The sequence below is a fragment of the Neopelma chrysocephalum genome, unplaced genomic scaffold (assembly GCF_003984885.1).
Source record: "Neopelma chrysocephalum unplaced genomic scaffold, ASM398488v2 Primary Assembly neopelma1_147, whole genome shotgun sequence".
Lineage (NCBI taxonomy): Eukaryota > Metazoa > Chordata > Aves > Passeriformes > Pipridae > Neopelma > Neopelma chrysocephalum.
In genome coordinates, this window is record NW_020897809.1 from 16,150,019 (window position 1) to 16,164,315 (window position 14,297).

The 14,297-nt window shown below is 45.0% G+C and overlaps 1 protein-coding gene across 1 annotated transcript in view; it reads left to right on the top strand.

Moving 5' to 3' along the window:
- CNTN4 (contactin 4) overlaps positions 1 to 14,297 on the top strand; it is a 185,757-nt gene that overhangs the window by 132,389 nt on the left and 39,071 nt on the right. The window contains exon 11 of the mRNA XM_027700805.1: positions 2,972 to 3,122. Coding sequence (XP_027556606.1) covers positions 2,972 to 3,122 — 151 coding nt within the window. The remainder of the gene's footprint in view (positions 1 to 2,971; positions 3,123 to 14,297) is intronic.

Sequence of the window (14,297 nt, forward strand, 5' to 3'; positions counted from 1 at the left end):
GTGTCCTGCCAGCCTGCAACTCCTTCACAAATGTTGTTCATGTATGGGTGGCAGGCCTGGAAAATGCTGTGTCAGCACAGAGATGTAGTTCCAAAGGGTTAAATAGATTCCTGATGACAAAATAGTGTTGTTTTCAAACCACATGTTCGATAGCAGCAGTCCCTGTTTTATCCTGAAGTACAAAGCACGGGGGTTTTTTTCCCAGTGTGGCATTTTCAATTATTGGTCATTTTTTATCATCAGTGATAGATGCCTGAGTAGAAAAAAATTCATTTGAAGGATTGGCTGTGTTGCTGTTGGAGAAAAGGACAATAATGCTCAATAAATTAGACATCACAATGCTGAGATTTATTGGACGTGTTAGTGCATGAAAGAAATCGAAATAAACCCACTGATGCTTTTCCTGTCTATTTAAAAGCTGGTAAAAAGGAGGTTTGGGAGGGAGGGAGATGTTCTCAGGAGAGGTTTAGCCCTTGTTGTACCTCGTGTCCGTGTGAAAAGCAAAGATCTTGAAGACCTTGAGCTTAGAAACCTGTCAGAGAACTTTTACCTGGCCAACTTCTCATTGAGGTTATGCACTCTTGCTTCTGTATGTCACACAAAAAGCACCCAAAAGTTGTGCTGCAGATAAATTTCTGTGGATGTGTGGTTTAACTTGGCAAGTTTTATAAAGACAAGCAGCATGTTTGCCTTTTCTCTAGAGCTTTCAAAGGAGGGCAACATTCTGAGCCCTCCCTGAGAAATTTTAGCTTTTAGACAGATCTGAGTGTTCAGATGGTTATTTTAAAAGGTCCTAAAGTTAAGCACTTGAGATGATGAAATGCCACTAATAGCAAGCGAGACTTACAGCAAAATTAAGTGAAAAAAGAGAAATGGAAAATTACAGAGCTTTTCTCAGAGTGATTCTTCTCATTTATTGTTGCCAATTATATTGCCTGCAGACCTTAAATAAAAGCAGAATCCTGCTGTGCTGGGCATTGTGAAGTACATATAGCAAGGTGCAGTCAGTGTCTTTCAGAATTTTCAGGCTAAATCTTTAAAAATAATAAATCAACAGGGTGGGCCTGCGGTAGAAAAAAGAAATCATTAAAATCCTCAATTCCAAAACAAAGTGTGAAGAAATTAAAAGCATTTGAGTGGCAGAGGGAAGCTGTGGTAGTGTTGAGAAGTGAGCCCAGAGTTCCTAAATGTCAGATGACGACGTTTTGAACGTCACAAAATAAACCCCACATTGAGCAACTCCTCTGTCTCACACAGGACCGAGAAATAAATAGCAAATGACTCACAAAGAAACCCAGTCTAAACTGTTCATCACAGAGATGGAAACAACAGGATTGTTCAAAAATCTGTTTTGCTCGTAAATTTGGAAGAATCATCTGAGAAATTAGTTCCAGAAGTGATAATGTGTTAATAATGAGACATGATATAATTAACAATCTGTCTGGTTCCGAGCGCATCGGCGGGACGTTGTCCTCAGGATGCCTCCTTTAATTCTGAAGTGTTTTACCAACCCACTGCTGGTTTCAGGTGGCTCTTCTGTAGTCTTTAATACCACACCTGTCTTCCTCTGTGCCAAGTGAAGTCAACAGTCTGTGATTTGACATGGAAGACAAGGCAGCTCAGAGATGAGTGAACTCGGAGTCATAAAAGCGGGTGACGAGCACTGTTGGATCATAAAACCCATCCCATTATCAGCGTAGGATTAGGCTTTATTCAACTCCTTTGCATCAGGAACAATATCCAAAAGGATTGAGGCAGATGAGATGCCCTGAGAACAGTGAATTTGCTGGGTTTTGTCTCCCAGCTGCTGCAGGTGAACTTTAGATCTTGTCTTGGAGCGTCGAGAAGGTGCAAAGCACAGAGATCTGAACTCTCATCTCACAGGGTGCAGCAAAAGAGCAAGTCAAGGAGAATGTGAGGGATCCAGGGATGGAGCAGGAGGCACAGGCTGCAGGCATGGAGCTGTCAGAGAGAATGGAGAGAGCTAGAGGGGACTGGGCAGGGATTGCTGCCACTGATCCATCACAAAGCCAAGCTCCTGACAGCAAAACACAGCGAGCAGGGCAAGAGTTGCTCATAAAACCCCTTAAGCCACCTCACCTGTTTGCTTTGAGCTTTCTGTATTGAAAAAATTAATTGTCCTCCTTGATATAAATAAAACCTTCTGGTCATCTTTGGGGATTTCAGTGCCTGAGTCAGTCTGGAGGCAGCTGCCTCAGAGCTCTGCCTGTCATTGGGTCCCATCAAATATATCATTAAAAAACCTTTGAGGCAGGATCAGAAGCCAAGGCACCTCCTTGCTCCCTGTCCTGCCTCCCAGCCAGACTGCAGATTGCCTGCAGGGCTTTGGGGGTTGGTTCAATGGGTACCTGACTGTTTTTCACCAAACAAAAGTGTGCCCTGTAGGGAGTAAAAGACATGATTTGAGAATACCTTGTGCCCTGATGCCAACAAGTCTTGCCTTGTTTTGCTTGGTTCAGGACCTGGCTGTGCCAAGGTCTCCCACCTTTACAAAATTAAAATAAATAACCCAGTTTATGCAACAATTATGAATTGAAAGCATAAAAATGCCAACTCTTCTGGAAATATTAACATTTCTGATTAATTGTGTGGGTTCTGTGTTTGTGGCAATTTTCCTGCGTGCTGTTGCTGGACAAAAGGATGATCAGGACACAAAAAAGGACATGCTCCATATACCCCATGCAAGAGTGGTTCTTAGGGGTGCTCCCTTTAGTAAAATGTGCATGATGGGGTTACTGGTTTCTCAGCTTTTTAGCTAAACATATATTTTTAACCAAGACCTGAAGCTCTCAGGTGTGTTTGCCCCAGTTGCACGTGGTTCACAAAGTCCAATCATTTAGGAATTCTAAGTGAGAAACAGCCCTGGAATATTGTAATGTTCCAAAGAGTCTGAATTTGGTTTTTCCAGAGGGAATTCTGATGTGGTTTGTGTTGTTTTTTTTTCTTTCAGCCATCGGCCCAGACTTCTCCAAAACACTCCTGAAAAAGTTAACTCTCGTGAAAGTGGGTGGTGAAGTCATCATTGAGTGTAAGCCCAAAGCTTCCCCCAGACCTACTTATTCTTGGAAGAAAGGAAAAGACATCCTGAGAGAAAATGAGAGGTAATGTCTTAAAGTAACCATTTCTTTCATTAACTTGCTCCAACCCAGGGACTTTCGGCGAGGAAAGCTGAATTTGTCATTAATAGCTTCACAAAATTGACTTGCAAATATGTGTGGAAACTGTTCAGTCGCAAGGAGCTGGTGAGATTCCTATTCCCATTGTGCCCACCCTGTCTCTGTGTGCTACTAAAGCATCCCTGTCAAGAAGCTGATAAAGATGCACTCCAAAAAACCCAAATATTTTGCCTCTGCATTGCTCTAAATAACCATTGTTTAAAAAAAAAAACACCTCAGGAGATGAAGGTCTCCACTGCACATTACACAGCTCTGGTCCATTACTCACTGCCCTGAAAATAGGAATTATTTGGGGTCAGTAATTAATTTGGCAGTCCTAAAACCTGACTTGGAGATGGCTTTTGCAGACTGGCCAAGTAAATTTTTTCTTTCTTTCTTTAAAATTCAAAAGGAGAGCGTTGGTAGAAAGTTGGAGCCAACCTTTGCAGTCCTCAGGTGGTGTTGCAGTGATTTGTTGTTGGTGTGGAGGTGAGGTTGTGTTACCTGTTCCACTTGTCCTGCCTGAGAGCAGGACACAGAGAGCTGTCCTTGGCACTCCTCCAAAATAGGATGTGCCAGTAGGACCGGTGGGGAAAATCCTGGCCTAAAGGTCAAAAAGCCAGAAATTACAGGAAATTGTTATATTGAAAAGCTTAAACCTGTTAGGGCTCCTCTTTTATCTTGGAAAGTCTAGTCTTGCTCCACTCAACCAACCTGTACATTGAAATATATACTATGGTGATGTGTATGAATGTGCAAAAAGCCACAGTTCATTTTGAGACAGATTATTGGAATATTGAACACCCTATTTCTGACTTATTTAGTTTGTTCCCCTGCTCTTTACAAAGCTGTTGTGTGTGGATTGTTCAGCTTTACCCCTGGGGATGAGAAGCGTTGGGTGATGGATGACACAAAGCTCCCTCAGGCAGGGCACGAAGCTGTGTGAGGTCAAAGCTATCACAGAGCAAGGCATATTGATTTTTAAAACTGAAATAACCTGCTTTTCTGGTGAAGATGGTGCAAAGAATGGGAGGTGTTCAGTGGTGGAGTGTTGGATCAGCCCCACGAGGTCCCATCTGTCCCCCCGTCCTCACTGGTGTGTTCTGGAGCAGAAGGAGCTGTGTTCTCTGAGGCTGTTCTCCTCAGCATGGCACAGGTCTTGCTCCTCGTGTGAATTTAGGAGTGGGACTGCCCAGGCAGGGCTGGGAGGTGGGTTGTGGGGCCCCACCTCCTCAGAGCAGTGCAGTGTCAGCTCAGATGTGAACACAGCCAGACTGAGAGGCCGGCACTCGGTGCCCGCTCCTGCCACGCCAGAACCAGGAGCCTCCCACCTGGGCACCCAGCCCTGGATGGGAAACCAGACGTGAAATGTGCCCAAGCAGGTGTGAAATCTTCAGCTGCTTCAGCCCAGGGGGTTTTTGTGCCAGCCAGATCATCCAGTGGGGACTCTCTGGCAAAGTGCCTGGATGAGCAGCGCTCCGTCACCTTGGCAGCTGGACCTGCTCGGCTCTCACACGCCGGTGGTTGTGTCTCCCGTGGGCACCAGGGCCTTGAATCCTTGCCACCACCTTTATCAACCACACCACCCCTGCAGGCTGTACCTGGGGACTGTGTGAAGTGCACAATTAGGAGATTAGGTTGTCTGATGTGACTGTGGTGTTGATCCTCAGCACGGTCTGGCTGCACGGGCACGAGGGGCCAAGTGCCTGTGCTCTGCTTCCTGCTGCTGTATTCCTGACTTCTTTATTTTCTGAAATGTTGTCTCCTTCCTGCTGTCCCTTGGCTGGAGTCCTGCCCCAGTATCTCCTTATACCCATGCTGTGCATGGACTTTGAACAAGAATTTTCTTGGCTGTGGAAAAACTCCGTTGAAATCTAGGAAGAAAGATGCCAGGAAAAGCTGCTGCTGAAATCTCTTTGTCTAGGACAGGAAACAGAACTTTCAGGCAGGTGTGGGAGAAGAAACTTAAATGAAATCTGTGCTTAAACTGACATTAAAGAATCCTTCGAGTTCCAGAGAGGCACCTGAACACCTGGATACTTCTCCAGGCTGAAGGTTGACCACGTGAAGGTTAATCAATATAGATGATCCTTCCAATTCCAGGGGGAGTTAAAAGCAATGTTACTGTGTCAGTCCTTGCTGTGAATTCTGATGTTCAGCCTCACGGCTGCCATGGCAATCGCTCCACAGTTTCTCCTGGGGCTTTTTGTGACTTTTCAGCTGTTGTGTAACATTAAACTCCTTGCTGGAGACGCTGTGCATGGTTTTTGCTGCTGGGATTCTTGCTCTGGAGGCCACTGCTGCCCAGGAGGCAAAATGAAGTGTGGTGTTCAATGTTTGCCTGGAGAGCGGAGACTATCATGGTTAAAAAAAAAAGAACTTTATTGGTTTAGGTTTCATATTCTTCTCTGGAGGCTGAGGTGGTGTGTTCTGCACCTCTAATGAATAACATGGCCTGAAGGCATCTCTTGCTGGTGGTTGAGAACTGTGCAATTGTGTTATTAGAAATTCTGCCCTGGGGTACAATTATATTATTGCAGTCATTAAAGGCAGTTCATCTCCATAATAATGGAAATCCTGCCTTGGAGGCCTGGCTGAACCAAAATGATGTTAGTAGCCTGAGTCCAGAAGGTAAATTTTATATAGGAACAGCTATAGCACAGATATAGATCTATTTATTGCAAATGCTGGTTGGAAACAAAGACTATTTGTGTACGGGGAAGGGCACAGAGATCAGTTTGTATCCTTGATCTTCCCTTCACATTTCAGCACCAAACAGCTGCTGCACTCTGGGAAAGTCATCAGTCCTGTTAGTGCCACTTTTACAGATCAGCCTTGTAGGGCCACTGGGAGATCAGAAGCAGGTGGAGCAGGACAGAAATACAGCCACCCGTGGGAAAGCCTCACTCAGGAACAGGGGATGCCTTTTTGGGAGGAATGGTCACCTTAAAGCTGCTCAGGCTGCAGCTTCAGAGAGCCAGTAGGACACAAGCAGTGTTTAGGACCTCCTTGCCCCAACACACTCCTCAGCAGGAGTTGCTTTCCCCTTTCATTAATCACTACACACATAACCTGGAAGCCTGAGCCAGTTGCAGCTCGTAGGGAGTCATTCCAGGAGCCAGCAAGCACCAAGAGCTCAGGGTGGAAGTGGTGTCTTCTGGTCATTGCAAAACTGTGGTGTGTCTTTAGGTCATGTCAGCTTGTTCATCAGAAAGATCTGGGGTGAGTTCAGAATGTTTTTCACTCTCAATTGTTTTTTCTATATTCATATTTCCACATATGTTTAACCTCCAATCTCTTTATCCTGACTCACAATAGAAGAAAGTCGATTTTGGAGGGCTGGGATCTCATGGCCCAGGTTCTCTGGAAGTGATGCTGGACTTAAGCCCATGAGATCAAGATGAAGGTGTTACTGCCCCGGTGCCCGAGGAGGGCTGGCATTCCAAACCAGGCCAGAAAAACTAGGATTTTCCTTTAAACCCCTGAACTCCTAAATCCAAGCCCCCAATAATGCATTTCCCATTTGTGATATATTATTCAGTGGCAGGAGCAGGAGGGGAAGTCATGGCAGTCAGATTGTTCTTGCAGGATTTTGTTAATCCTCTCACAATAATTCAATTACATCCAGTGCCACAACATTAGATACATTTGTTACAACCTTTCTTTTCAGATGATTTTATCACAGAAACCTTTCCATTTCTTTATCATTTTGGTGTGGCTCCCACAGAGAGCAGCAGTTGTGAATAAGTGTGAGTGGTTCATCCTCATGATGGTGGAAATCAGGAGTCACTGGCTTGTTTCTTCCCATTTCTTGGGGGCAGGAGGGAGAATCAGGCAGTTTGTGATTAGAGACAAATCCTGGAGCAGACTCCTGCCAGCTGAAGTCGAAATAAGCCTCTGTCACAGCTGCTCCCATGCTCCAAACTGCTGGAGGAATGTCCTGCAATGGAGCTGGAATTCCCTTTGAACTATAGATCAGGAAGGATTTTTAAAGTAATTTAACACAGTTAGTTTAAAACAATTCATTTAAAAATAATTAATCTGCCTTAATTTTCATACAATCTTCTGTAGCCCACAAAAATCCAAGGTTGGAGGCCAAGGAACCCACAGGTCCAAGCGCAGCATCCGAGGGCCTGGCTGTGGGAGTGGTGGGGTTTAACAGCAGGACTGACACTGCTCCTGTGATCTGCACTGACAAACTGGGTCATTTTGTCACTCCACTGCACAGACTGAACTGGCTTTTGATAACTTACCACCAGAGGCTGTTTAGTTAAAGCATCTTAAGAAAATTTCTCATGGAATTGGTCACGGGTTGTATTTTGCTGTTGGTGTGGAATGATTTTGCTGGAGCTGTCTAGACAAAAATCCTGAATAATGTTCTATAGGGGACCCTGCCTGAGCAGGGAGGGTGGACTAGATGACCTCCTGTGGTCCCTTGCAGCCTGAACTTTTCTGTGAGCAGCACTGGGAGGGGTTGTTGGGCCCTGCTTTCTCAGGCAAGGTCTGCATCCCTTCCCCTGCAAGTCTTTCCTCCTTTCTCAGGTGCTTGTTTTGGATTCGGGCAAACGACTTTTAATTTTCATGCCTTAATGGTAGTAATTGCATTTATTTATTTATTTCTCACACTGTCATTTCCCAGAGGTGAAGCTCTAGGGTTGTGTGGTTCAAGAGCAGCTGAGGAGACATCATGTTTCACCCCCTTGGTCTGCCTTGGCTTCCTGCTGTGCCTGTTCTCCTTTGCTCCCCAACAGCAGATTGAGTGCAGGAAAACCAAGAGAACTTTTATTTAAAATATGCCCACAAAGGTCTTAATTCCTAATGTTCTCCCAAAGCTACTGGAAGTCACATTTACCTTGCCACCAGACACGTACTCGGGCCAGGACAGAAAAATTATTGTACTTTTAAGCCCCAGAACAAATTGCTTTTCCCCTGTTCTTCTTCATGTAAAGCCCCTACATCATTAGAGCTGTTTCTTTCCTCAGAATATACAGTGCCTGCATTGTTTATCCAGTTTAATTGTAAGGAAAGAAAAATCATAAAAAACAAATTATGTTCTGTGCTGGTAGCAAAGAATATGAAAGTGTCCAATTAAACAGCCTTTCACTACGACTTGTGTAATAGCAACATCTGTTATCTTAATTAAACAAGTTTCTGTATGAAAAGACCCTCGTAGTGCACTTTGTTAGAGCAGGATCTGACCTACATACTCCAGGCACGCTCAATATCTTCATGGAAATTTTCCCAGTTGGTCCCATTATCTTGCAGCCCTGACAAGCCCTGTGATGTGTGAGCACAGTTGCACACACACACTCTGCTTACAGCACCGAGACTGGGATTTTTTTTGTAGCTGAAAACCAATAAAAGCTCAGAAAAGCAGCATACAGTGGCATTTACCCACTGAGTTCAGCCAGGAAGTGTTTGGAAGTGTAAAGAGTGCCCAGATAACTCAGACCTTGTCAAATAACGTTGAGGAGACAGAGCTCCCCTTCCAGAGAGTGCTCAGTTATCAAAACTGCCTGATCTGCTTCAAGGTGTCAGTAATTTAGGTGCAGATTTTCCCAGGTATTCACTGTCTCTCTCCACCACAGTCTGGAGCCAGAGACAGTCTGAGAGGGGAAGTTTGGGCTTGAAAGTCGAATTCTAGAAAGGTTTGTGTTGGAAGAGACCTTAAAGACCATCTTCTTTTAAGCCTTGCCATGGGCAGGGACACCTTCCACCAGCCCAGGTTGCTCCAAGCCCCGTCCAACCTGGCCTTGGACACTTCCAGGGATGGGGCAGCCACAGCTGGTGCCTTGGTAACTTCTGGAAGGAAGACGAGGACTTGAGAGTGGGAAGGAGTAGTGGAAGTCCAGTGAGGTTTGGGGCTGTTACCCACCCACCAACAAACACCAAACAGAGCCCCCCAAAGTGCCAGGCCCCTCAGAAAGAGCTGGTCTGACACTGGGGGGACACCAGGAGGATGAGGAGCCCCATGCCTGGGGCAGCAGGACACGAGGCAGCTGGAGCTGAGAACCCTCTTAGAATCATAGAATCATAGAATAGGTTGGGTTGGAAAAGACCTCCAAGATCATCAAGTCCAACCCCTGATCCAACTCCAATTACTATATCATGGCTCTAAGGGCCACATCCAATCTTGGATGTGTTAATCCACAGCTGTGCCTCCAGGCTCATTAATTTGGCAGGGAATGTTAATTAGTTTGTGAAGAAGGACATCACCCAAGGAAGGCCCTGCAGCTGCTCCAGGGAGGAGGCTGAAGGTCCTGTCCTGGGGGATGCTGAGCTGCTCTGTCCTGTCCTCAGCCCCCTGGCTGGGATGAAGCCATGGGAGTCACCAGGTAAAGGCCAAGGCAGCAGTCCCTCCTCCCAGGAGCTGCAGTGATTGTGGCCAAGGAAATCACTGAATTTTTTGTTGTCTTCTGCACTTCAGAACTGTTCAGTAAGTCTTTTCCCCCTGGAAGACTTTAACCATGGTTCTCTTGAGAGTTCACATCCTAAGAACCTCCCCACAAGGGTTGTTGATTTACAGACACCCTCATTTAGGTATTATTTTCGTAACAGGAATTTTAACGTGTCTGTGTTGATATGTCATTTTGAGAAGGAAATGTTGCAAAATTGAACAAGAAAGGGGTTTTTTTTCCCATTATTTCAGCATGCCTTGAGTTTAAAAAGTTGTATAAATTCCAGGTTTTATTTGTTGCCTCAAACTTCCTAATTAGTGGTTAATTACTTTAAACAGCCAGAAAGAAAATGGCAAGAGGAGAGACAGCACATCTTTCCCAGGCTGGTGCCAGGGTACAAACCATGGTGATATTTTTATACTGATTACTTAAGAGATGAATTGCCAGCAGTGGCTTTTGGACACAGAGTCTCATGACACTTCAGCAGAAAAGAAAACCTCAAAGGATGCTTCCCATCATTGTTTCACATTAATTGTGTTGACTCTCTTTCTTTTTTTTCTTTTTTTTAAATAAAGCACCTGTGCAATTTCTTGAAGGCAGACAGGTAACCAAAGCATCAATAACTTGTCGGGTTTTCATTACATCCTGCCTAGGCAAAATGAAAAATGACACCCTGCAAATAGCTTTTTGAAGTTTGACTCGACAGTGCAACATTCATCTTACTTTTCAGAGACAATGGCAGGAGATGGCTCTACTTCATTGGAACATCTGAAATAACTGAGGTGTCAACCTACTTTAGGTAATTTTCTGCAGAAAGAGAACTAAAATGAAGCAGGAAACCACTTGATTTGGTGGTCAGAGGTCTTGGAAAGCCGTTGTCTTGGGCTTGAGGGCCCCCTGTTTGTGGAGTGTTTTGTTTCCCAGAAGAAGCTGGTTTTAGCTCTGTGTTGCTCTGGAAGATCAAGGCCAGGCTGGGCAGGGCTTGGAGCAGCTTGGTCTAGTGGAAGGTGTCCCTGCTCATGGCAGGGGGTGGAGCTGGATGATCTTTATGGTCCCTCCCAGCCCAAACCATTCTGTGATTTTAAAATCACAGTATGTTTTAGCATCAGCTTGTCACAGTTGTGGTTCTGTCAACTTAAGGATGGTTCATGGACCTGTTTTCTTTCCTTTGTGTGTCTCTGGCAAAGAGAAGTCCTGTTGCTTTTGTAGTTTGAGATATCAATCATATGCTTGCATGCATAGCCATGTGAATGGTCCCTCCCCAAATTTGAGGTGTCCATCTGTTTGACTTCAGCAGCTTGATGGTGATTGAACCTTTCTTCAGGATCAACAGCAAGTTGGTGAGTCCAGTTGATTCTTGAGTTGTCTTTTCCTTCTCCTCTTGAACCAGTAGAGGTTTAGATTTGATATTAAAAAAAATGTCCTCACTGAGAGGGTTACCAAGCATTGGAACAGGGTGCCCAGGGTTGTGGTGGAGTCCCCATCCCTGGAGGGATTTAAAAGCTGGCACTTGGGGACATGGGTTAGTGGTGGCCTGGTGGTGCTGGGTTAATGGCTGGACTCCATGATCTTAGAGGGGTTTTCCAACCTGAAAGATTTATGATTCTATAAATGTTTCTAGTAAAAGGTTCCCTGAGAAGGGTTAGAGATTTGCGTAGGATCCAGATTCGGTGCTGGCTTATTTTGTAAGCCTCAAGTAATTAGGCTGATCCCTAAAATGTCCATTTCATTCATCTGCTCCTGTGGAACTGGGAAATTTTTCCCTGTAACCAGCCACAAATCGTTGCTGAGTGTATGGAGGAGTGGAATCCCAACCTGTGCCAAGTTTCCGCTGGCGTCCCTGGAACGAGACTCTCTCTCACACCTTGCCACAGTCTCCTGTAACATCAGCAATCTGTTCCTATTTTCCCAGCAGATTATTTTCAGCGTGGTGTTGTTGTAGTGCTCGGTGAGACACGTGTAGGACATCACTCCTGTCTGTGCTGCTGCTGGAACCAGCTCCCCGTGGCAGCCCAGCCGTGGTTTGGCCAAAGGGACCCGAGGGGTCGAGACAAGGCAGCAGGATTTTACTTTGTGCTTGTGTATCTAATTGTAAAAGTAGAGCCTTGCTTGCAGAGGTGGGAAAAAGGAGAGGGTGAAGCATCCAGTGAAATATCTGTCTCAGAGTCATCTGACCTCTGGAGAGCAGTAAAACATGTCCCATGTTTACACATCCTGAAGAGAAAGTGTTACTCGCTGCTTTTCCTGCTTGAGGTCTTTCATCTTTATAACTATTAAATTCATCTCCAGGTACAAATATGCAGGTTCAAATTGTTTCTCCCTCCCTGTAAAGATGGTGCAGGAAGGATTAAGTCCCTCCCCACTGTTGGAGGCAGCAGGACCTGTCTGCCAGCAGCAGGACAGGGTCCTGCACACACAGCGCTTTCAAAGTAAATGCCTGTAATTAGTCTCCTAAATGCAGTTTGGAATTGATGTGTGCTCCGTGCTTGTCCTCCAGATGAAGAAAACACTAATAATGATTTTAGTAAGTCTGTGGCGTTTTGAAGGGAATAATTATTATCAAATATTTCTTCTCTGGGATATTTTTATGATCAAGGTAATGATTTTACAGTTAGGGCCACGCTTCGAGATACGCTTTTAAAATCCAAGGAAATAATTGCATGTCTAAAGGAGAAAAAGGCTTCCTAATGAACTTTTTAGACGTGCTGAAATTTTTAATGGCTATTTAAACATCATTTTTAAGTGATGTAAATGTGGCTTTGGATCTCACAAATCTGTTAATGTCCATAACAAGTGCACTGGGTAATTTCTCTTTATACTGTGGGCATTTTTTGTTGAAACTGGAGGGGAAGATGTGTTATCTGTGAAAGACTACGCCTTTGGGCTTCCATTCTGGTGGTATCAGCTGGAACAAATAAGCTGAGAATGCATTTACTGCTTCTGCTCTGATCTCACGAACGCTCCCAGAAACAGTTTGTGTCAGCAGCTGATGCACAGAAAACCTTGCATGGGTATTTTTTTCTCCTAAGAGAATAATTTTTATGAGCTTCAGTGGGGTTCCCTTTTAGTCCTTGCATTCCACAAACCTCCAAAGCATTTGCTGTAGGTAGAGGGTGGTGGCTTGTCCTTTTCGGGAAGTTGTGGAGGCGACGCTTCCAAACTCGATTCCTCAGATTTCCACTGTCCCTCTTCATAGACAGGAGAAGTTATTTAATTTCCACGCCTTGGGCTATAGCCACTGCCCTGGAAGAGTGAGCACAGCAGATATTTCACTGAACATTAGGTAGAGTGAAAGCAGTAGTGGCTTTGTGGCACCTGCTGCTTTCGACCCGAGGTTGGCCTCGCGTCCGAGCACGAGGGGCTGCGTGTGGAGAGCTGTGTGTCTCTGCTGGGTAATTGGGCAGAAAGGGATGGCTTAGCCTTTCGTGAGGTGGTTTGAAAATGTGCTTTGCCCCTTCACTGCCACCAGCAAAAGCTGCTCCAGGTCCTGAGTGTTCTGTTTGAAGTGCAGAGCATCCCTGTCCTTCACGGTTTATAGCAAACGGCCAACTTAGTCTGTCAAATAATCTGCCAAGTTGTGTCAAAAGGGCTGTTTCCCACGGGGGGTGGTCTTCATTTCCCACCAAAATCAATGGAAAATTGGCTCTTTGCACCCCTGGACCCTTCTAGACTTGCAGAGTCTTCCCACATCGCTCAGATTGTCGTTGCCGCACGGCTCAGGAATGAAACTGTAACAACGAGCTTTCCTTTGCTTCCCTCAAATCTGCTTCCTCAAATATTTATTTTCGTGACATGGGTTTTCTTACTGTATTTATTATAATTTTGTGTGTAGTAAAAAGGGAGCAGTGAGGGAGAGGAGGCAAAAGGTTTCTGTTATTTGAAATTCAGCACAGCCCACTCGCTTCCTTCAGGGTCCCTCGCAGTGCTTGTGTTTGGTTTTCATTTGTTTCCTTCCGTTATCAGCATCCCTTAAGAAAGATATTTTCTGGAGAACTGTTCTTCTTTGATAACCTGGGGATATTTTTACATTTGAATTATAACTCTAGGCATCTTTAAGCAATCTACATGAAGCCTCTAATAGCTGTAAGTGCTCCCTTCCTTCCCTCTTGCCACCCCGCTCCACTGGGATGAGGTTTTGTCACTTCCAGATTGTCTTAAAAATTTACAGACAAAAGGGAAGATGATGACAAAACACAGCTTTTGTGTTTATAGATATTAGTAATGGCTGGATGCAGTATTGTGTCTTTGGACTTCTCTGTCACTGCAGATAAACAATGTGTGGGAAAAGAAAATTGTGGGAGAACTTGGGATGCCAGATCCGTGACTGGTTTGAGCTGATACTGAATTCAGTGGTGTTATGCTGTTTGATGTTGCCAAAGGGGCCCCTACTATATCCTCAAAAATATTTATCTGAGCAAAATATGTGCTGGGTTTTTTTCCCTCTCTCTCTCTCCAATAATATTTACAGGGTTTTATGGTAAGTCAGTACTTAAAGGGGGCTTATCAAAAAGAGGGAGAGCGAATTTTTTACATGGATAGATAGTAGCAGGACAAGGGGAATGGCTTCCCACTGCCAGAGGGCAGGGTTAGATGATATATTGGGAAGGAATTGTTCCCTGGGGGGGCGGGGAGGCCCTGGCACAGGTTGCCCAGAGAAGCTGTGGTTGCCCCTGGATCCCTGGAAGTGTCCAAGGCCAGGTTGGACAGGGCTTGGAGCAACCTG